General features: G+C 36.9%; 2 protein-coding genes across 5 annotated transcripts in view; one reads left to right on the top strand and one right to left on the bottom strand.

Moving 5' to 3' along the window:
• Window positions 1–22,434, bottom strand: part of FAM149B1 (family with sequence similarity 149 member B1) — a 77,103-nt gene that overhangs the window by 36,009 nt on the left and 18,660 nt on the right. For all 4 annotated transcript variants that reach the window (XM_027591721.2, XM_027591715.2, XM_027591701.2 and 1 more), the window contains exons 4-6: window positions 14,396–14,538; window positions 13,470–13,586; window positions 1,322–1,489 (exon numbers count right to left, since the gene is read on the bottom strand). In XM_027591721.2, the coding sequence (XP_027447522.1) occupies window positions 1,322–1,489; window positions 13,470–13,586; window positions 14,396–14,538 (428 nt within the window). The remainder of the gene's footprint in view (window positions 1–1,321; window positions 1,490–13,469; window positions 13,587–14,395; window positions 14,539–22,434) is intronic.
• Window positions 1–22,434, top strand: part of DNAJC9 (DnaJ heat shock protein family (Hsp40) member C9) — an 80,980-nt gene that overhangs the window by 41,567 nt on the left and 16,979 nt on the right. The window lies entirely within an intron of this gene.

Genomic DNA, 22,434 nt, shown 5'->3' with positions numbered 1-22,434 from the left:
CCCCAGGAAGAGCTGGCCTGGCATTAAGTGGGGGAGAAGGCTGATTAGTATTAATTGTATTTAAATTTATGTTTCTTTTTATAGGAGATAACACTTTCATATGATGAAAAAAATTCAAATTATACAAAAGGAAATGTATATACGTAGTGAAAAATAAGTTTATATCTCTGTCCCGCAGTTACCATTCCCAGAAGCCAACATTATACTTTGGTCTAGAGAAATAGTTACATTATACACTGTGCTACACCTTAGTCTTTTACTTAACAATGTCACTGGCCCTTGATCCATATTAATACAGATCAATATGCCTCTTAAATAGCTGCAAAGTATTCCATTGGATATACCATAGTATATCTAACTGGCCAGTTACTGACCAACCAACCTTTTGTTTTTATAGTCAGTACTGCATTTAATATCCTTGTACGTAGTTCTTTGGCTACATGGCTATTATATCTGTAGGATAAATTCCTATAAACAGAATTATTGAGTAAAAGGGTATATGCATTCCAATTGGAAAGATACTGCCCACTTTCCTCTAAAGAGGTAAAATCTCCAGTGTTGGAAATATATGCTTTTCCCATTCAAGGAATTATCAAACTTCTTTTTTTTTTCTCTGCCAGTCTGACAGATAAAATAGTATCTCATTATAATTTTAGTTTGCATCATTAATTGTGAATGAGATTGAATTTTATTTCCTTTACTTAAAATCCATTTTCTTGGGGCACCTGGGTGGCTCAGTCAGTTAAGTGTCTGCCTTCAGCTCAGGTCATGATCCCAGGGTCCTGGGATCGAGCCCCTCATCAGACTCTCTGCTTAGTGAGGAGCCTACCTCTTGCCTCTCCCTCTGCCCCTCCTCCCCGCTCGTGCTCTCTTGTGCACACTCTCTATCTCATTCTCTCAAATAAATAAATAAATAAAATCTTTAAAAATAATAATAATAAAATCCATTTTCTTGGGGCGCCTGGGTGGCTCAGTCCGTTCAGCATCCAACTCTTAGTTTCAGATCAGGTCATGATCTCAGGGTTGTGGGACTGAGACCCATGTAGGGCTCCACACTCAGTGCAGAAGGAATTCTGGTACGTGGAAGCAATAGGAATTTGTATCAACTAAGCATATGAACTCTGGATACCTGAGAAGTAATAGGATATAAATTACCAAGTGACATAAATCTAATTAAAAGGTAATATTGGCAGTATGTTTTTTCTAAAGTATATTGATTTAGGAAATCAATATACTTTTTCTAAAGTATAGTTCTAAAATATATTGATATTAATAAACAAAATAGGAGGGGAGTAAAAAGCTTGAAAGATATAATACTCACATGTCAGTGTGGTCGAATGCTAGGTATTCCTCTATTATTCCTTCAGAAAAGATTACACAGTCTTCCTCTTCTCTTTCCATAGAATACAAGCTAGGGGATTTGGCAATGGAAGATGCTTTATGAGCATAAGAAGATGAAAAATGTAACTTCTTTCCCCTAATGCCAAATCTGGGAGAGGAAAAAGCAAATATTAATTATGTACAACATCAACAGTTCTTAGAGCAACTCAGCCATACAAGTTTCAGCTCAAAATCCATTGTCTTGCTGACACCTTTCTGAACTACTCTAAGCCTTAATATCTAGTATTTCTCACAATAGGAAGAATAAACACTAATCATAAACCTACTCTCCCTAGGTGTATTATGCAATATTAAATACTGCTTGCTATCTTTTCAGATGCAAAAGCTAAAGCTATAAGATAAGTTTAAAAAAATCTAATAACCAGTCAGAATAGCTAGTATCAAAAAGACAAGAAATAACTAGTGTTGGGGGCTCCTGGGTGGCTCCGTCGGGTAAGCGGCTGCCTTCGGCTCCGGTCATGATCCCGGGGTCCTGGGATCGAGTCCCGCATCTGGCTCTCTGCTCGGCGGGGAGCCTGCTTCTCCCTCTCCCTCTGCCTGCTGCTCCCCCTGCTTGTGCTCTTTCTCTCTCTGACAAATAAATAAAACCTTAAAAAAAAATAGTGTTGGCAAGGAGGTGGAGAAAAGGGAACCCCCATGCACTGTTGGTGGGAATGCAGCCACTGTGGAAAACAGTACAGAGATTCCTCAAAAAATCGAAATACTACATGACCCAGTAATTCCACCACTATTTACCTGAAGAAAATGAAAACATTAATTTGAAAAGTTAAGTTAAGTAAGTTGCACTCCTATGTTTACTACAGCATTATTTACAATAGCCAAGATATGAAGCAACCTAAGTATCCACAGATAGATGAACGGATAAAGAAGATGTAGTATATATACACAATGGAATATTACTCAGCCATAAAAAGACTGAAACTTGCCATTTGCTACAACATGGGTGGATCTAGAGGGTATAATGCTAAGTGAAATAAGTCAGACAGGAAAAGACAAATACCATATGATTTCACTTAAATTTGGAATCTAAAAACCAAGACAAATGAACAAACAAAACAGAAACAGACATAAATACAGAGGACAAACTGGTGGTTGCTCAAGGGAATGGGATTGGCCAAAATAGGTAAAAGGTATTAAGAGGTACAGATTGCCAATTATGCAATAAGTCAGTCATGAGGTTGAGAAGTATGGCACAGGGAATGGAGTCAATAATACTGAAATAACTTTGGTGGCAGATAGTAACTACACTTACCGTGGTGAGCCTTTTGTAATGTATGTAATTATCAAATCACTATGTTGTACACCTGAAACTAATATTTTATATTCAACTCTCCCTCAATTAAAAGTTAATGAAAAAATTAAGAATATTTATTAAGAATTACAACTTTCAGGTACCTCAGGAGGTTATATGCTTATTTCAGTAACTCCATCATAGGCAAATGCATATTCCTTAAGGGCAGGATTTACTTTGGAGAAAGCCAGTCAAATCTGAGCAATAATTTTTTAAAATGGCTCTGTTTAACCAAATATTAGATTTATTTATTTATTTATTTTAGATTTTATTTATTTATTCATGAGAGACAGAGGGAAAGAGAGAGAGAGAGAAGCAGAGGGAGAAGCAGACTCCCAAGGAGCAGGGAGCCCGATGCAGGACTCGATCCCAGGACCCTGGGATCATGACCTGAGCCGAAGGCAGACGCTTAACCATCTGAGCCACCCAGGCGCCCAACCAAATATTAGATTTAACCAATGTATATTTTGTATTATTCCTCACACTTTTTTGTATCTTAGGTATTTTTTAATGGAAAAAAAGAATAAATCTGTGGCACTTTTCAGCAAGGCTAGTGGGAAAATCTTATTAGAAGACATTTTAGAAATATGAATTAGAAGCTTTAAAATAAATATACCTGTTGATTCATTCATTCAGTGATTTTCTTTGTAGGGATTTCCTTCAAGTATATGACCTATAAGATTTAGCTATAAAAATTATATTATAGAGGGGCACCTGGGTGGCTCAGTTGGTTAAACCACTGCCTTCAGCTCAGGTCATGATCCCAGGGTCCTGGGATCGAGCCCCACATCAGGCTCCCTGCTCATGCAGGAAGCCTGCTTCTCCCTCTGCCTGCTGCTTCCCCTGCTTATGCTCTCTCCCTCTCTCTCTCTCGCTATCTCTCTCTGTGTGTCAAATAAATAAATAAAATCTTTAAAAAAATTATATTATAGAATTGTTTACAATTGCCAAATATGAAAACTAGCCCAACTGTTCCAAAATACACAGTTGGGGATTGGTTGTTTAAATAATGGTATATTCATGCAATGGAACACTATGAGATCATTAAATTAATGTGGGAGAAAATGGAAGATGCCCACAATAAAATGGTAAGTATAAAAAGATTACAAATATGTAGTTTTATAAAACTATATACATATGTGGCAGAGAAGGCTAGATGCCCCCCAATATCCATTCTCCCCTTCTTTCCTAGTAAATCATACCAACTTAATTCAGGAGAGCAATACATTCATCTCAAAGACTGCATTTTCCATTACCTTATAGTCAAATGTCACTAATGAGATATGAGCAGACTTGTTTTGTGGGATGCTGGGAAGGTTGTTTAAAGAGAAGTGGCTTGGCTGTAGGGAGTGCCCTTTTGCCCTTCTGCCTCTCCTTTCTGCTACCTGAGAAGTGTTTGGAACTCTTACCAGCCATCTTGGACCATGAAGAAGACTTACAGAAAAACATCCTGATTTAGCATGGTGTAGCAAAAAGATGAAAAGAGTCTAAGACCCTGAAAACACCATGCCACCACCATGCTATCTTTAGATACTATTCCTCCAGACTTCTTCTAAAACAGAAATAAACTAGGGGTGCCTGGGTGGCTCAGTTAAGTGTCTTCCTTTGGCTCATGTTGTGATCCTGGGTCCTGGGATTGAGTCCCACATCAGGCTCCCTGATCAGTGTGGAGTCTGCTTCTCCCTCTCCCTCTGCCTTTCCCCCTGCTCCTGCTTGCTCTCTCTGTCTCACTCTCTCTCAAATAAATAAATAAAACCTTTTAAAAAATAAAAATAAAACCAATAAACTTATGTAAGCCATTAAATAAAGTGCACAGTTCATAGGAAGTGGTTGGAAAGGTATGTAGCTAGACTGCAGAAATTTGTGTATTGGGCTAATTGTTAGCAATAAAAAGTAAGGTTTTTTTAAAAAAGATTTTATTTATTTATTTGACAGAGAGAGTTAACGAGAGCAGGAACACAAGCAAGGGTGTGGGAGAGGGAGAAGCAGTCTTCCCACCGAGCAGGGAGCCCAATGCGGGGCTCGATCCCAGGACCCTGGGACCATGACCTGAGCCGAAGGCAGACACCTAATGACTGAGCCACCCAAGGCACCCAAAAGTAAAGTTTTTAAGAAGGGGAATGACAATATCCTTGCTTTAGAAGATTGCTGTAGTGGGGTCCCTGTGTGGCCTACTTGGTTAAGTGTCTGACTCTTGATTTTGGCTCAGATCATGACCTCAGGGTCATGAGATCTCCTGCATCCGGCTCCACGCTCGGTGAGGAGCCTGCGTAAGATTTTCTCTCTCCCTCTCTCTCTGCCCCTCCCCTCACTCCCAACCCCTGCTCCCTCGCTTGCTCTCTCTTTCTCTCTCTCTAAAAAAGAAAAAGAAGAAGAAGATTGCTGTGGTGGTGAAAAAGATAATGTACATCTGACTCTTGGTTTCGGCTCAGGTCATGGTCTCATGGGTAGTGAGATTGAGCCCCATGTTGAGCTCTGCGCTCAGTGGGGAGTCTGCTTGAATATTCTCTCCCTCTGCCCCTTCCCTGACTTCTGCACGCACACGCATGCACTCTCTCACTCTCTCTCAAATAAATAAATAAATCTTAAAAAGAAAAAAGATAATGTGGTTAGGAGGCTAGTACAAAAGATAAAACAAGAGCAGATGAGCTGATGGGAGTCTGGACCATAGCAGGAGGCACTCTGTATTTGGGGATGGAGAGACAGTAAGAGATGAGAAACAATTTGGAGAACCAACACCTCTAAATCAGCTGGTATTACTGTTTATAAAAGTCTCAAATTTGAGACTTAATGTTTAAGTCTGTTCTGAAATTCTAAACAGTGATTCCCAAATCTAGCCAACAGATATATGACAATTCATGACAACATTTTTACTGATCTACACCAAAAGGAGGAAAATAAGAACAATGCCCAGGAAGACTGCCAAATCTTTCTTGAAAAGGATTGTCCTTATTTTGAGATTATGTACTTAATGCTTTTTTTAATGTTAATATGTCTTTTATAAAATAGTGATGTTAATTTGTTTTTGTTTTTACCATAACAAATTAAAAGCTGTCACACCCATGTCAAATGCTGGATACCCAGTATTCCATATGTTATTATGCTGTTGTGTCATTCCATTTGTATTATTAACCAATCATTTCTTTAAAGTAACTAATGGAATTTTTTAAAAAATTGAAAGATTTTGTTTTAGAGACAGAGAGCGTGAGCAGAGGGAGTAGCAGAGGGAAAGGGACAAGCAGACTCTGCAGTGAGCATGGAGCTGATGTGGGGCTCGATCTCGGGACCCTGAGATCATGACCTGACCTGAAACCAAGAGTTGGATGCTTAACCAACTGAGCCACCCAGGCGCCCCTTGGTTTTGTTTTTAAGTAAACTCTACACCCAACGTGGGGCTTGAAATCACAACCCTCCCCCTGCCCCTGCGATCAAGAGTCACATGCTCTACCAACTGAGCCAGCCAGGCCCCGAAGATTTTTTTTTTAAGTAATCCCTACATCCAACGTGGGATTGAACATATTTTGCTTAGTAAAAAAATAACAGTGGTTTTGCCTAATCATGTATTGCTCTGGTAGTAATGTTTAATTTGAGATGTTTTCTTGTGAGAGGAAAAAAATCATGGCACTTTATTCTTCTCCCACATGCATGGAGGATAAAATGACTTTGCTAGGTGTTTTAAACCAAGAGTTTAATTTGGAGCCAGTCCACCCAGGTCTAAGCCTTCATGGAGGTAATCACTGCAAGACCCTCAAAGGTGGTTGAGAGGAACAAGTGGCCAAGAGCTCCTTCCTGACTAGGATCTGAAAAGTACAGTTAGCCACTCTTAACTCCATTTCAGGCCAACCTTATTATCCAGTGGACCTCTAGAAAGGACTGAACTAGAGGAAATTTACATGAAGGTGTGATTTCATGATGCCAAAAGGAAGAAAACATAACCATATACTAGAAAGGAAATAAGACTGGATGAACTTGCCAGTAGAACTGAAATACCTCCATGGCTTTGGAGAGCTTCAGAAAACTCTATATGTCTAAAAAGAAATCTGATTTGTAATGAGCTTAACTGGCCCTTGCATTTAGGATAGTTGTAAAAAAGAAATCAAATAAAATGAAAACAAAGGCTATACTTTATAATGAGTGATACAAAGGAGGTAGGCTTAGGACAAACAGCAGCCATACCATACTACCTTAATGATTTTTGTAAATTGTGGTAAAAAATATAACATTAAATTTTCCATCATAACCATTTTAAACTGTACAGTTCAGTAGTGATAAGTATATTCACATTATTATTGTGTAACAGATTTCAAGAACTTTTTTTTTTAAGATTTTATTTACTTATCTGACAGAGCACAAGCAGAGGGAGCAGCAGAGGGAGAGGGAGAAGCAAGTTCTCTGCCAAGCAAGGAGCCAGTGGCGGGACTCGATCCCAGGACCCCGGGATCATGACCAGAGCCGAAGGCAGATGCTTAACCCACTGAGCCACCCAGGCACCCTTCAAGAACTTTTTTATCTTGAAAAACTGAAACTCTTAATACCCATTAAATACTAATCCCCTCCCCTGCTCCTGGCAATCACCTTTCTCCTTTCTATGATTTTGACTACTCTGGATACGTGATGTGAGTGGAATCATACTGTGATTGTCCTTTTGTGATTGGCTTATTTCACTTAGCATAATGTCTTTGAGGTTCATCCATATGGTAGCATGTAACAGGATTTCCTTCCTTTTACAGCTACATACTATTTTATTGCACATACATATCACATTTTCTTTAGCCATTCATCTGTTGATAGACATTTGGGTTGTTTCCCGATATCCTATTGTGAATAATGGTGCAGGGAACATGGTTATGCAAATATCTCTTTCAGATCCTGCTTTTTTTTTTTTTTTTTTTGATATATATAGCTGGCAGTAGGATTGCGGGATCACATGATAATTCTATTTTTAATTTTTTAAGCAACTCCCATACTGTTTTTCACAGTGGCCGCATCATATTACATTTCCACTAAAAGTGCGCAAAGGTTCCAATTTCTCTGCATCTTTGCCAATACTTGTTATTTTCTGTTCTGTTGATAGTAGCCATCCTGATGGATGTGAGGTGATAGCTCATTGTGGTTTTCATTTGCATTTTTCTTATGATTAGTGATGTTGAGCATCTTTTCATAATATGCTTGTTGACCATATATGTATCTTTGGAGAATTGTGTATTCTAGTCCTTTATTCATTTTTTAATTGGGTTATTTTGTTGTTGAGTTGCAGAAGTTCCCTTTATATCCTGGATATTAACCCCTTATCAGATATGTGATTTACAAATATTCTCCTCCATTCCACAGGTTGCCTTTTCAGTGCATTGACTGTTTCTTTTGATGCTCAGAAATTTTTAAGTTTGATATAGTCCCATTTGTTTATTTTTGCCCGTTACCTATGCTTTTAGTGTCATATCCAATAAATCATTGCCAAATCCAATGTCCTGAAGCTTTTCCCCTGTTTTATTCTAGGGGTTGTATAGTCTTAGGTCTTACATTTAGGTCTTTAATCTGCTTTGAGTTAATTTCTATATATGGTGCAAGGTAAGGTCCCAAATTCATTCTTCTGCATCTGGGTACCTAGTTTTCCCAGCATCATTTTATTTTATTCTTATTTTTTTATTATTATGTTATGTTAATCACCATACATTACATCATTGTTTTTGATGTAGTGTTCCATGATTCATTGTTTGTGCGTAACACCCAGTGCTCCAGGCAGAACGTGCCCTCTTTAATACCCATCACCAGGCTAACCCATCCCCCCGCCCCCCTCCCCTCTAGAACCCTCGGTGTGTTTCTCAGAGTCCATAGTCTCTCATGGTTCGTCTCCCCCTCTGACTTCCCCCCTTCATTTTTCCCTTCCTACTATCTTCTTTTTTCTTAACATATAATGTATTATTTGTTTCAGAGGCACAGGTCTGTGATTCAACAATCTTACACAATTCACATTTTTTTTAAAGATTTTATTTATTTATTTGACAGAGAGAGAGACACAGCGAGAGAGGGAACACAAGCAGGGGGAGTGGGAGAGAGAGAAGCAGCCTTCCTGCGGAGCAGGGAGCCCGATGCGGGGTTCGATCCCAGGACCTTGAGATCATGACCTGAGCCGAAGGCAGACGTTTAACAACTGAGCCACCCAGGCGCCCCCCAGCATCATTTGTTGAAGAGTGTCCTTTCCCCGTTGTGTAGTCTTGGCACACTTGCTGAAAGTCATTTAGCCATTTACACAAAGGTTTCTCTATTCTGTGCTCTCTATTCTTTTAGTGGTGTTCAAGGATTATAATTCTGCATATAGTCATGCACTTTAACATCTTAGTAGGTATTATAGTTAGCTAATTGTTGCTGAGCTATGTATTTAAACTAAAGGTAGACAGCTCCTTATGCTAACTTGAAACACTAAAGTGCATAATTTTTTTCAAGTGGAAATGTCCTTAAAGTCATATTCTCATGGTCCTTTTTTGCCTGTGTTTTCTCCTTATGCTGCCACCATCTTCTATTATTTTATGCTCCTGGAATTCCATTTTGACCTAGACACCAATATTTGTTTTGATTGTTAACATTGTTTCGCAACCATAATATCAATGTATACATTAATTCATTTTCATATCATTTGGTATCATGTAAATATGTTATGCTTTAATTTAGCAAAAAAACGTTGAATACAGGTGCCTGGGTGGCTCAGTGTTAAGCACCTGCCTTCAGCTCAGGTCATGATCCCAGGGTCCTGGGATCGAGTCCCGCGTCGGGCTCCCTGCTTAGCAGGGAGTCTGCTTCTCCTTTTGCCTCTGCCTGCCGCTCTGCCTACTTGTGCTCTCTCAATCTCTCTGTCAAATAAATAAAATCTTAAAAAAAAAAAAACTGAATGCTAACCATGTTGTAATCACTGTGCTAGGTGTTAAGAAATACAAAGAAGAAAATACTGTATTTTTGTCTTTTTTTATTGTACCACTCTTCTCTGGCCCAAGAACTCAAGAATAGAAACTGGGCCAAATACCTGGTTTAGTACATTTGACACCTTATAGAAAGCCACTTGGGAGGATTAATGAATAAAAGAGAGAATGACAGAAGACAATGATAGAGATATGGGCTTAAGTCAGCTTATGATATAATTTTACATTTTTATCTTAAATTCAGTGGGAAGCTATTGAAAATTTTTAAGTGGGAGACAGGATCAACCCTTATATTTTTTTAAAGATTTTCAAGAATTTTATTTATTTACTTGAGAGAGAGAGAGCAAGGAGGAGAGGCAGAGGGAGAGGGAGAAGCAGACTCCCTACTGAGCAGGGAGCCCAAAGCGGGGTTTGATCCCAGGACTCTGGGATCATGACCTGAGCCAAAGGCAGACACTTAACTGACTGAGCCACCCGGGTACCCCGATCAACCTTTAATCTTAAAAGGAAAATCTGATATAATGTTGAGTGGCAAGAATGGATATAATTTGAAATATTATTTTTGTAGAAAGTCTCATTTATAAACCTCATTTTATGGCAAATTGATTTGTTAAACTGAAAAAAAAATCAAAATTAATTCATGACACATTTTTCTATACCTCCTATAGCAAAAAGTGGTAAAATAGCAGCAGCACCAAGTTACAGAGCTTCACTACCCAAATTTTCAAGGATTAGCTTCTCAACAGAAGCAGTTCTCCTTAAATTTCAGCTCATTCTTTGTCTTGAAGAAAAAATTAAAGATGGGCCTGGAACATCCTGCTGTAACCACAAAGCAAGGATACAGTCAAAACAAAAACAAAGGAACTAGCTTGACATGGCCAAGTTGTAACAATTTGAGCATCAATAATAATTATGATTAATTAAAATATATAATATTTTTGAATGCCCTGAGTTCAAATGGTACTCAAGAAAATGACACATATGGACAAAGTAGTGGTTACATGAAAGTAAATATCATGGATTATATTTGTTATTGCTTTCTATAAGCAGTGGTATGATAATAAAGCTGGATAATTTGTTTCATCTAGGTATATGTCTGTGTATGAAGTATAGATAGATGTTTATCTGTATCGTAAATGAAAGTAATAATTGAAAAATGTAAGCAGACAGTCCAGAAAAGCAAATCCAAAAATAAGAAGGGCTTATCAGGAGTGGGGTAGCAAGTGGAAAGGAAAGAAAGGAAGTTTACAGTATGTTGCAGAAAGATTTAGTCAGATATCCTAAAAAAAGAGGGGCTAAATTGCTCAGGCTTGATTGACTTATATCCTTGGAGATGAGTGTCTAAGTGGAACTACTACTTATATAAAAATAATAAGGCATATATAAATTTTATCCTACATCAGGTAAATATATTAATGACATGACATGAGTTATGTAATTTTGGTCAGTGAGAATTAAAGAATATGTCATTTCTGTGGAAGACATTAGTTTGTAAAAATCTAGAAGTTATATAAAAAGAGTAAACTTAAAAAGGCTTATTGATGTAATACATGAGGTTTAAATTTAAAAAGAAAGCTCAACCTAGTGATAAGAAACTTGAATTTAAATCCTTTGAGAAAAGTAAACAAATAACCATTCTCTGACTAATTTAGTTGATAACCCAGGTCCTGTAATCATAACTAGCCCAATGCAGTAATGTTTTACTCTGTGGTCTTTTGAAATGACTCCAAGTCCAAAAAGGCATCAAAACTGCTACTAAAACTCTTAGAAGGTGATTCAAATAAGTAAAACTACAGTCTTGGGAAAAAAACTAGGAATAACAACAAAAAAATTAAAACACTGATGTTTTAAATAGATTTAAGGGTAAACATAAGTTTTGAAATAATCCTATTTAGGTTTTTAAAAAATGTTTTTATTTAAATTCCAGTTAGTTAACATACAGTGTGATATTAGTTTCAGGTGTACAGTATAGTGATTCAACACTTCCATACGTCACCCGGTGCTCATCACAAATGCAATCCTTAATCCCCATCACCTATTTCACCCATCCCCCCCCAACTCCCCTTTGGTAACCATCAGTTTGTTCTTTATAGTTAAGATATTGTTTCTCTTTGCTTTGTTTTGTTTTTTAAATTCCACATATGAGTGAAATCATATGGTATTTGTCTTTCTCTAGTTCACTCAACATTATACTCTCTAGATCCATCCATGGCAAGATTTCATTCCTTTTTATGGTTGAGTAATATTCTAGTGTGTGTGTGTGTGTGTGTGTGTGTGTGTGTGTGTGTGTGTGTGTGTGTGTGTGTGTGTGTGTGTATACACACACACCACATCTTCCTTAGCCATTCATCAGTTGATGGACACTTGGGCTGTTTCTGTAAGTTGGCTATTGTAGATAATGTTGCTATAAGCATCGGGGTGCATGTATCCCTTTGAATTAGTATTTTTGTATTCTTTGGGTAAATACTTAGTAGTATGATTGCTAGATCATAGGATAGTTCTATTTTTAACTTTTTAAGGAAACTGCATACTGTTTTCCAGGGTGGCTGCTCCAGTTTGCATTCCCACCAACAGTGCAAGAGGGTTCCCCTCTAGGTGCATGGGTGGCTCAGTCAGTTGAGCGTCTGCCTTCGGCTCGGGTTATGATCCCAGGGCCCTGGGATCGAGCCCCGCATCAGGCTCCCTGCTCAGTGGGGAGTCTGCTTCTCCCTCTCCCTTTGGGCTTAATCCCAGGACTCCGGGATATTGACCGCAGCCAAAGGCTCAATCGATGAGCCACCCAGGTTCCCCCCTTTAATCTATTTTGAATTTATTTTTGTGTATAATGTAAGAAAGTGGAATAATCCTACTTAGGTTTATTTTGCTGTTGTTTAAAGAGTTTGAGGTATTCAAAAGAATTAGCTATTTTAGGGCGCCTGGGTGGCTCAGATGGTTAAGCGTCTGCCTTCGGCTCAGGTCATGATCCCGGGATCCTGGGATCGAGTCCCGCATCAGGCTCCCTGCTCGTTGGGAGCCTGCTTCTCCCTCTGCTTCTCTCTCTCTCTCTCTCCCTCTGTCTCTCATGAATAAATAAATAAAATCTTTAAAAAAAAAAAAAGAATTAGCTATTTTAAATAATATACTAATTATCCAATTTAGGCTAATAAACTAATAGCAGTTTAATTTCTGCAAAGAAATTAAGTTATAATTAATATTACGTTTAAGAAATCACTTTTTCAAAATTTTTTCAAAAAATTTTTATTTTTTTAAGATTTTATTTATTTATTTGTCAGAGAGAGAGAGAGCACTAGCACAAGGAGGGGGAGTGGCAGGCAGAGTGAGAAGCAGGCTCCCCACAGAGCAAGGAGCCAGTGCAGGACTTGATCCCAGGACCCTGGGATTATGACCTGAGCCGAAGCCAGACACTTAACCGACTGAGCTACCCAGGCATCCCTCAAAAAATTGTTAAAGTGTGTTTCTCAGACCCCTAAATTTTTTTAACCCAGTCTATCTACACTTTATTTCAAGCAGGAAGTACCTGTATTTATATTATATATATGTAAATATATATATTTATAAAATATATATTTTTATGTAAATAATATAAATATAAATATATATTTATATTTATGTATATTCAGATCCAGAGATGGATCTGAATAACAAAAATATCCTTAAACCCTAGGGAATATCTTACTTTATGAACAAAAAAATTATATAACAAAATTCTTATATGTACAAAAACTATAGTCAATCTTAACAGAATTTTCTGTGCTTTATTAAATACCAACAAGTAAAAAGTTTTTTAATCCCCTAGTATAACTGGCAGAATATAACACTTGCACATTTGGATACATAAATACTTACATATTAAAAATACTTACATAGTAGAATCTCTTTCTTGAGAAAGTGTTGCCTCATGTGAAGCTGAAACAACAGAAGGGGATCTAGGATACAGCCCATAACTTTCACTTGGAGTGATTATCTGCCTACCCAGAATCCTTCAAAATGAACAACATAAAGAGACAATTAAGCACCTTCACCTGTCATTCATACAAAATGTAGATATTTTAGAACAAATTTGCTGGCTCTATATAAAAGTCCAGTACATACTTAGTCTGATACTGATTAAGAATAATTCTTGAGAGAAAATGTGAATCCAGAGTCTTATTAGAGGTATAGCTCTCTTCCAAAGAATAGAGATGGAAAAGATAAAACTATAGCCTCCCACTGTTGAAAAAAAAAATCCAAGGAAACTGAGAAAACATTTGTAATTTTCCCTCCATCCTCTATAATAATCATCATTAAATCTGCCAAAATGGATGAAAGCCAGGCCAAATTAGTGAAAAGTATGAATTATATTCTTAAGAACATAATACTTCATAAATTTTAAGTATAAATTTTAAGTCGTAAGTACAGTAATGTGGTTTCTGAGGAAAGTTTCCTAACAGCTTATGTCTGCTTTCAAGTATACATAAGAATTTTCTTGTAGACAACAGTGTAAACAAATACATTTTCTGACCATCTTGCTCAAAAGAAGAGCTGTTTGACAGCCACAATACACAGATCTCAGCTACTGGTATAGAAATTGTTTTACTCAATTAGGACAACATAGTGGTAGTTATAAAAACTCCCAAGAAATTTCCCTCAACTTGAATTTTCTCTCAACTGAGTCTGTACACCATATGGCCTTATTTACATTCATTAAAACCAAGCCTATAAAAATTTCAGAATAGAAGCTTTTTTGGATATCTGCTTTTCAAGTCTTAGTGTTAGCCATGAATACAAGCCAACCACAGGGCTTCAGTACCTGAGGTGAGGAAAGCTACACGTCCATTGTTGGCACTCTTCTTGTAGACTCTTAGTATGTACACTCAACTTCTGCTCATACAAGAGCTCATCAATGGCTGTGAACATTGCCTGGACTTTTTCAGTGGCATTTTGATCAAGTTCCTAGAAGAAAATACCACACCAAAATATTTAGGTGACCTTTTAAAATCATAAAGGTTGAAAGCAATCAAATTTTGTTTTCAATATTTAATCCATTTGAAATACTGCTGAATTTCCATGAAAGAAAAGTTAGTGAATTTTTGTGTTTTATAATATTCAGATTTCCTTTCTATTCCTCTTTTTAAAAATGTATTAGAAATACCTACTTTTTTAAAGTAACATTTTCTTCATCATAAAAATACTATGTTTATTGTAATCATTTTGAAAGATCCAGCAAAGTATGAAGAAAAAATTAAAATTACCAATAATTCTACCAAATATAATGATTGCTAATTTTAGTATAGTTGCTTGGTTCCAGTATTTTTTTAGAGCTGAAGATAGACAGTCAGTCCTATACATTTGACTCTTGAACAACATGAGGCTTAGGGGTGCTGACCACCATCTCCCCCCCAACACACAGTCAAAAATCCATATATAACATTTGAGTCTCCAAAAACCTAACTACTAATAGTCTACTGGTGATTGGAAGCTTTACCAATATCCCATATTTTATATATGTATTACATACTGTATTCTTATAATAAAGTAAGCTAAAGAAAAGTTTATTAAGAAAATCATAAAAGAAAATACATTTATAGTACTGTACTGTATTGAAAAAAATCCACATAAAAGTGGGCCCTCACAGTTCAAACCTGTGTTGTTCAAGGGCCAGGTATATATGTATTACTTTGTAGTCTGTATTTTTCAGTTGACAGTTTAGGTTATGTCCCTGCCCTCTATAATTCTTTAGCAGCAGCCATAGGGATGGCTATAAAATGTAAATCTGATCATGTTATCTGATTCTCTGCTTACCATCTACTTCATCTGTATTTATGTACCCTTTTATATTCTGGTGGAAGAAAATTTAAATCTTTTTCATTTTTTAATTTTTTTAAGATTATTTATTTGAGAGAGAGAGAGAGAGAAACAGCATTAGAGGGGAGAGGGTCAGAGGGAGAAGCAGGCTCCCCGCTGAGCCAGGAGCCCAATGTGGGACTTGATCCCAGGACTCAGGGATCACGACCTGAGCCAAAGGCAGTCGCCCAACCAACTGAGCCACCCAGGCACCCGAAAAGTTAAATCTTTTTTAAAAGTATAAGATAAGAAATCTGTATTTTCACTCCAAGAATGAAAATCAACTTCTACCCAATTAAAAAAGGTTTGCTAGGGGCGCCTGGGTGGCTCAGTCGGTTAAGCGACTGCCTTCGGCTCAGGTCATGATCCTGGAGTCCCGGGATCGAGTCCCACATCGGGCTCCCTGCTCGGCAGGGAGTCTGCTTCTCCCTCTGACCTTCTTCCCTCTCATGCTCTCTCTCTACCATTCTCTCTCTCTCAATAAATAAATAAAAATCTTTAAAAAAAAATAAAAAAGGTTTGCTAAATAGATATGAAAGTTAACTTTAAAGACTGTTGACCTTAAAAAGAACAAGAGTCAGCTATTTTACAAGCAAAATGAGCTTATTTGGGAATAGCAGAGAAGTGGAATTGGGGACACGCAAACTTATGGTGAACCATAGGCAAGTCCAGAAAAGAGGAAAGGGGCTTGCTTTTATAGGTGAAAGGAGGAAGCCAGAAGGGGCTGTTATGGCTTCTCGTGGGTTGAGTGTGGTGGTTTCTCTCACGGGCTGGGCTGTTGCTGGGTAGGAAGAAATTCTTCCTTCCTTCTGTTAGGGTATATAAAGTAGGCTTCTTCCTGTTGGGGAATGCGAGTTATGGCTTCTTAAGGAGGAAGGTAGTGTGTGAGAGATCTCCTTTTAGGGCTTCCCAACTCCATGTTTAATGACATTTATTTATTTTCACAAGACTTGACACAAATAATCTTCCTAAAAACTTCTTACTGTTTTCAAGCTCCTGGGGGGTATCATGGGATTTTACTAGTCTCAGTGAAATTTGTTATTTTTTTTTCATGGAGGGTCAAAGTTTGTTATTAGCGATGAGAATGGGATACTGTTGAGAAAGAAGTGACTAAGCACAATCTCTTAGCAAGATATCTTTTTTTTTTTTTTAATTTTAACTCCAGTATAGTTAACAACAGTGCTATATTAGTTTCAGGTATACAATACAGTGATTCAACAATTCCATACATCACCCTGTGCTCATCATGACAAGTGCAGTCCTTAATCTCCATCACTCTTTCACCCATCCCCAGCCACCTCCCCTTTGGTAACCACTTTTGTTCTCAATAGTTAAGAGCCTGTTTCACTAATTTGTTATTTTTTTTTCTATTAAATATTTATCTACTTAAATACTGTTCTTCTTGTTGGTATTTGACTGTTAAAACTTTTCCCATCCCTTTATTTTCAACATTTGGGTGTCATTCTGTCTTTGACATGTTTATTTAAATAGCATGTAGCTGAACTTTATTATCCAATTTCAGAGTCTCTGTCTTTTATTAATAGGTAAATTTTATCCACCTTTACTTATTGTAATGTGCAATATTTGGATTTATTTCTATCATTTGTTTGTATTTATCCTTTTTTTTTCTTGTGTTTTTTATTCTTTTCCTTCTGTTACACTGTTTTCCTTATTTCCCCTATTAATTTGGAAGTTATTCATTATGTTTATATTCTATTTGTAGTTATACTTAAAATTTTAGCGTCCATACTTATTTTTCTAACAAAGTCTAATGTTTTTTAGGATTTCCATCCTCCACTGAAACAGAGCAAGAACTTTGATCATTTCATAATATATACACATATCAAATCATTATATTGTACATCTAAAACTAATATAAAGTTATGTCGATCAGATCTCAATTTTTTAAAATAGGGGGAAAACAGAGAAGATATGAGCCATGTTGTATGAGGATAGAATCCACAGAATTTAATGACTGATTTGATGAGAGAGATGGTTAATGAAGATGAATCTGAGCCGCCATGCTGGGTGATAGAAAGGATGATGCTAGTAATAATAGTGAGCATTCATCAAATAAGATATCCTTAACTGAGAATCTCAGTGGTCTTTATACTAAGTAACCAATCAGTACCATATCTTTTTGTGTTTAACTTTTTATTTTGACCTAATTTCAGACTTAGTATTAGGTATCTTTAAAGTAGGAGAGGTAGGGGCGCCTGGGTGGCTCAGTTGTAAAGCATCTGCCTTCAGCTCAGATCATGATCCCAGGGTCCTGGGATCGAGCCCTGCGTCGGGCTCCCTGCTCAGCGGGAAGCCTGCTTCTCCCTCTCCCACTCCCCCTGCTTGTGTTCCCTTTCTCGCTATGTCTCTCTCTGTCAAATAAATAAATAAAATCTTAAAAAAATAAAATAAATAAAGTAGGAGAGGTAAACACTTGGGACTTCTCAGGAAACACTCTTACCAGTCCTTTTTCAAGCTTTAGGACCATGTGGATCATGAAATCAATACAAAATGTTATTAAATAATACCCCCCAAAAGTGAAATAGAATAAAGTAGAACAGAATGTATAATAGTATTACTCACGTAAAGGTTATTACTTTATGGAACTTTGTCTTCTGTGTTATGTACACACAGTGAGTCAACTACATGTCTATGTCAACTACATGTCAACTATATGTCTTACTATGAGTTGCAGTTTTAAAAGTTTGATGCCACCGATCTAGACATAGCCCAAGAAGCCATTTTTCCAGTGGAAACCCTCCTTAACTTCAGTTTACAGGATTAGAGTATTGACTGGAACAAAAAGGGATGTAGGGGCTTGAGGTATCTTTCATCACTTTGACAATGAATGACAATCCAGTTATGTAAAATACATTTTTTAAAAGAGGACTTTGATATGCATTAACTTCCCTCTAAGTATTTTTCATGTTTTATTTTGAATTTTATTATTTTTTAAAAAGATTTTATTTATTTATTTGACAGAGACTCAGCGAGAGAGGGAACACAAACAGGGGGAGTGGGAGAAGCAGGCTTCCCGTGGAGCAGGGAGCCCAATGTGGGGCTCGATCCCAGGACCCTGGGATCATGACTTGAGCTGAAGGCAGACGCCCAACGACTGAGCCACCCAGGCGCCCTTTGAATTTTAGTATTAGTTTTTGTTTTTTTTAATATTTAAAGTTTTTTTTTTAAAGATTTTATTTATTTGACAGAGACACAGCGAGAGAGGGAACACATGCAGGGGGAGTGGGAGAGGGAGAAGCAGGCTCCGTGCTGAGCAAAGAGCCCAGTGTGGGACTTGATCCCAGGGCCCTGGGATCATGACCTGAGCTGAAGGCAGATGCTTAACAACTGAGCGCCCCAGTATTAGTGTTGTTTTTTAACACATAAGATGTTATCTGTTTTAGTAACTACTTAGATTTACCAATATGCTTTGCCAATTACTTTGCTTTCTGGTGCTTTGTGTATCCCATTCCTTTCTTCTGCCCTTTTCTTCTTGGTATAATCTATCCTTTAATAGTTCTCTCAGTGTATATATATGGATGGGCAACTCTTTTTCCATAGACATTTAAAATGTCTTTATTTTCTCAAAGTCCATTGAGAAACAAACTGAGGGTTCTAGAGGGGAGGGGGGTGGGGGGATGGGTTAGCCCGGTGATGGGTATTAAAGAGGGCACGTTCTGCATGGAGCACTGAACTGGGTGTTATACGCAAACAATGAATCATGGAACACTACATCAAAACCTAATGATGTAATGTATGGTGATTAATATAACATAATAAAAAAATAAAATGTCTTTATTTTGCCTTCACTATTGAATGCTAATATATTTATATATCTTATTTATCATATGAGATATATCATTTATATATATATATTACATAGACACACACACATATATACACACATACATATATACATACAATTTAGCACTACCACCAGAAATGTGTGAGCATTAAATTTTGCTCCACAGCCTGGCTAAAAGTAGGTACTGTCAGTCTTTTTAGTTTTAGCTATTTTAGTGAGTGTGAAGTGGTGCATCATGACAGTTTTAAATTTGCATTTCTCTGATGATTAATGATACTGAGCATCTTTCTATATTCTACTTGGTCATATCTATCTATCTGCCTATCTACATCTATATATCTTCTTCCATGGAGTTCAAGTCTTTTGCCCATTTTTTTCAACTGCTTTGTCTTCTTAATATAGAATTTTTAAGTTTTGGATACAAGTCCTTTGTCAGGTATATGTACTATTGCAAATATTTTCTCCCTATCTGTGGCTTATCCTTTCATTCCCTTGATGGTATATTTGAAAGCACAAAAGATTTTTAATTTTGATGAAGTCAAATTTATCCATTTTTTAGGCTTGTGCTTTTGGTGTGTCATATCTGTGTACTGTTGTCTTGCAGGTTTTCTCATTTTTTTTTCTAAAAGATTGAGTTTTTGCTCTTACATTTATTTATTTTATATTTTTTAAAAAAGATTTTATTTATTTATTTGACAGAGAGAGAGAGGCAGCGAGAGACGGAACACAAGCAGGGGGAGTGAGAGAGGGAGAAGCAGGCTCCCCGCCGAGCAGGGAGCCCAATGAGGGGCTCGATCCCAGGACCCTGGGATCATGACCTGAGCCAAAGGCAGATGCTTAACAATTGAGCCACCCAGGCGCCCCTGCTCTTACATTTAGATTTATAATTTTGAGTAAAATTTCTATATGATGTGAGTTAAGATACTAATTTCATCTTTTTGCATATGGATATCCAATTGTCTCAGCAATATTTATGGGGAAAAGATACTTTCCCTATTGAATTGCCTTGGCATCTTTGTCAAAAATCAAATGACTAAAAAAAAAGAAAAAAGAAAAAAAAAGGGGCGCCGGGTGGCTCAGTTGTTAAGCGTCTGCCTTAGGCTCAAGTCATGATCCCCGGGTCCTGGGATCGAGCCCCGCATCGGGCTCCCTGCTCCGCGGGAGGCCTGCTTCTCCCTCTCCCACTCCCCCTGCTTGTGTTCCCTCTCTTGCCGTGTCTCTCTCTGTCAAATAAATAAATAAAATCTTTAAAAAAAAAATCAAATGACTCTAAATGTAAGGGTTTATTTCTGGATTACCAGTTCTGTTCCATTGATCATTATGCCTATCCTTATGTCAATACCACACTGTTTTGATTATAGTACCATTTTATTAAGTTTTGAAATATGATAGTGTAAGTCTTCTAACTTTCTTCTTTTGTACAAGTTTTGTGCTGCTTTTAAGTTTATTCCTTTTGTTCTACTGTGAATTAAATTTTTTTATTTTCATTTTCAGAGTTGTTCATGTACTAATGTGTGTAGAAAGATTTTTAAATTTAGATACAATTCATATACCCTGAAATTCATCTTTTTAAACTATGCAAGTTAGCGGTTTGGGGTATATTTCCAGTGGTTTGTCGTATATTCACAATTGTGCAACCATGACCAGTATCTAATCCCAGAAAATTTCATCACCCTGAAAACAAACCTCCATTTCTCTTTCTACCCAGTCACAACTAACCTACTTTTTGTCTCTGGATATGCTCTTCTGGACATTCCGCATAAATGGGAGTCATATAATACACAGCCTTTTGTGTTTGGCTTCTTTCACTGAACCTGTTTCTAAGGTTCATCCATAGTATAGCATGTATTAGTACTTCTTTCATTTTTATGGCTGGATAATATTCTATTATGTAAACATGCCACATTTATAATTGATTTTTGTAAATTGATCTAATATACTGTGACCTTCCTGAAGTTATTTCTTTGTTCTAGCAGATTTTGTGGGGGCAGAAAGAGTGTGAACTCTTCAGGATTTTTTACATCATGTCATCTGCGAATGAAGATAGTTTTATTTAGTCTTTTCCAATGTGGATGCCTTTCATTTCCTTATATTATCTTATTGCACTGACTAGAACCTCCAGTACAATGCTGAATAAAAGTGACAAGTGGAACTGGGTATTTACCCAAAGATTATGAAAACACTAATTCAAAAAGATATATGCACCCCTATGTTTACTGCAGCATTATTTACAGTAGCCAAGATATGGAAGCACCCCAAGTGTCCATCTACATATGAGTGGATAAAGAGGATGTGGTATATATATATATATATATATATATATATATATATATATATAATACTCTTAAATATATATATAGGGTGTATATATATATATATATCCTACACACACACACACACACACACACACACACACACACACACACACAGGAGTATTACTCAGCCATAAAAAAGAATGAAATCTTGCCATTTGCAAAAATGGATGGATCCATGGATGGATCTAGAGAGTATAATGCTAAGTGAAATAAGAGAAAGACAAATACTGTATGATTTCACTCATATGTGAAATTTAAGAAACAAAACAAACAAACAAACAAAGACAAACCAAGAAACAGACTCTTAACTATAGAGAACAAACTGATGGTTACCAGAGGGGAAGTAGGTGGGGGCATGGATGAAATAGGTGAGGCTGATTAAGAGTACACTTATGATGAGCACTGAGTAATTGCAGAAATTGTAGAAATACAACTGATTTTTTATATTGACTTTGTATCTTGTGGCCTTGTTGAACTCTATTAGTTCTAATAGTGAGTTTTGTTTGTTTTATGGATTCTATAGAATTTTTTGCATACAGAAATTTGTAATGTCTTTGTCTGGCTTTGGTAGGAGGGTAATACTGGCTTCATGGGATGAGTTGGGAAGTATTCCTTCCTCTATTTTCTGAACAAGTTTATGAAAGATAGTTATTATGTATTCTTTTAGGTACTTGGTAGAATTTACCAATGAAGCCATTTATGCCTGGGTTTTTCTTTGTAGGAAGATTTTTAGTTACTAATTTAATTATTATGGATCTATATGGATTTTTTCTTTTTGAGTCAGTTGGGCAATTGTGTCTTTCTAGAAATTTCTCAATTACATTTAAATTATCTAATTTCTTGGCATGAAGTTGCTTATTACATTCCCTTAGTCCTTTTCATTTC

The sequence above is a fragment of the Zalophus californianus genome, chromosome 15, assembly GCF_009762305.2.
Source record: "Zalophus californianus isolate mZalCal1 chromosome 15, mZalCal1.pri.v2, whole genome shotgun sequence".
Lineage (NCBI taxonomy): Eukaryota > Metazoa > Chordata > Mammalia > Carnivora > Otariidae > Zalophus > Zalophus californianus.
The sequence above is the reverse complement of the archived record's forward strand: the minus strand, read 5'-3'. Positions and strand labels throughout refer to the sequence as shown.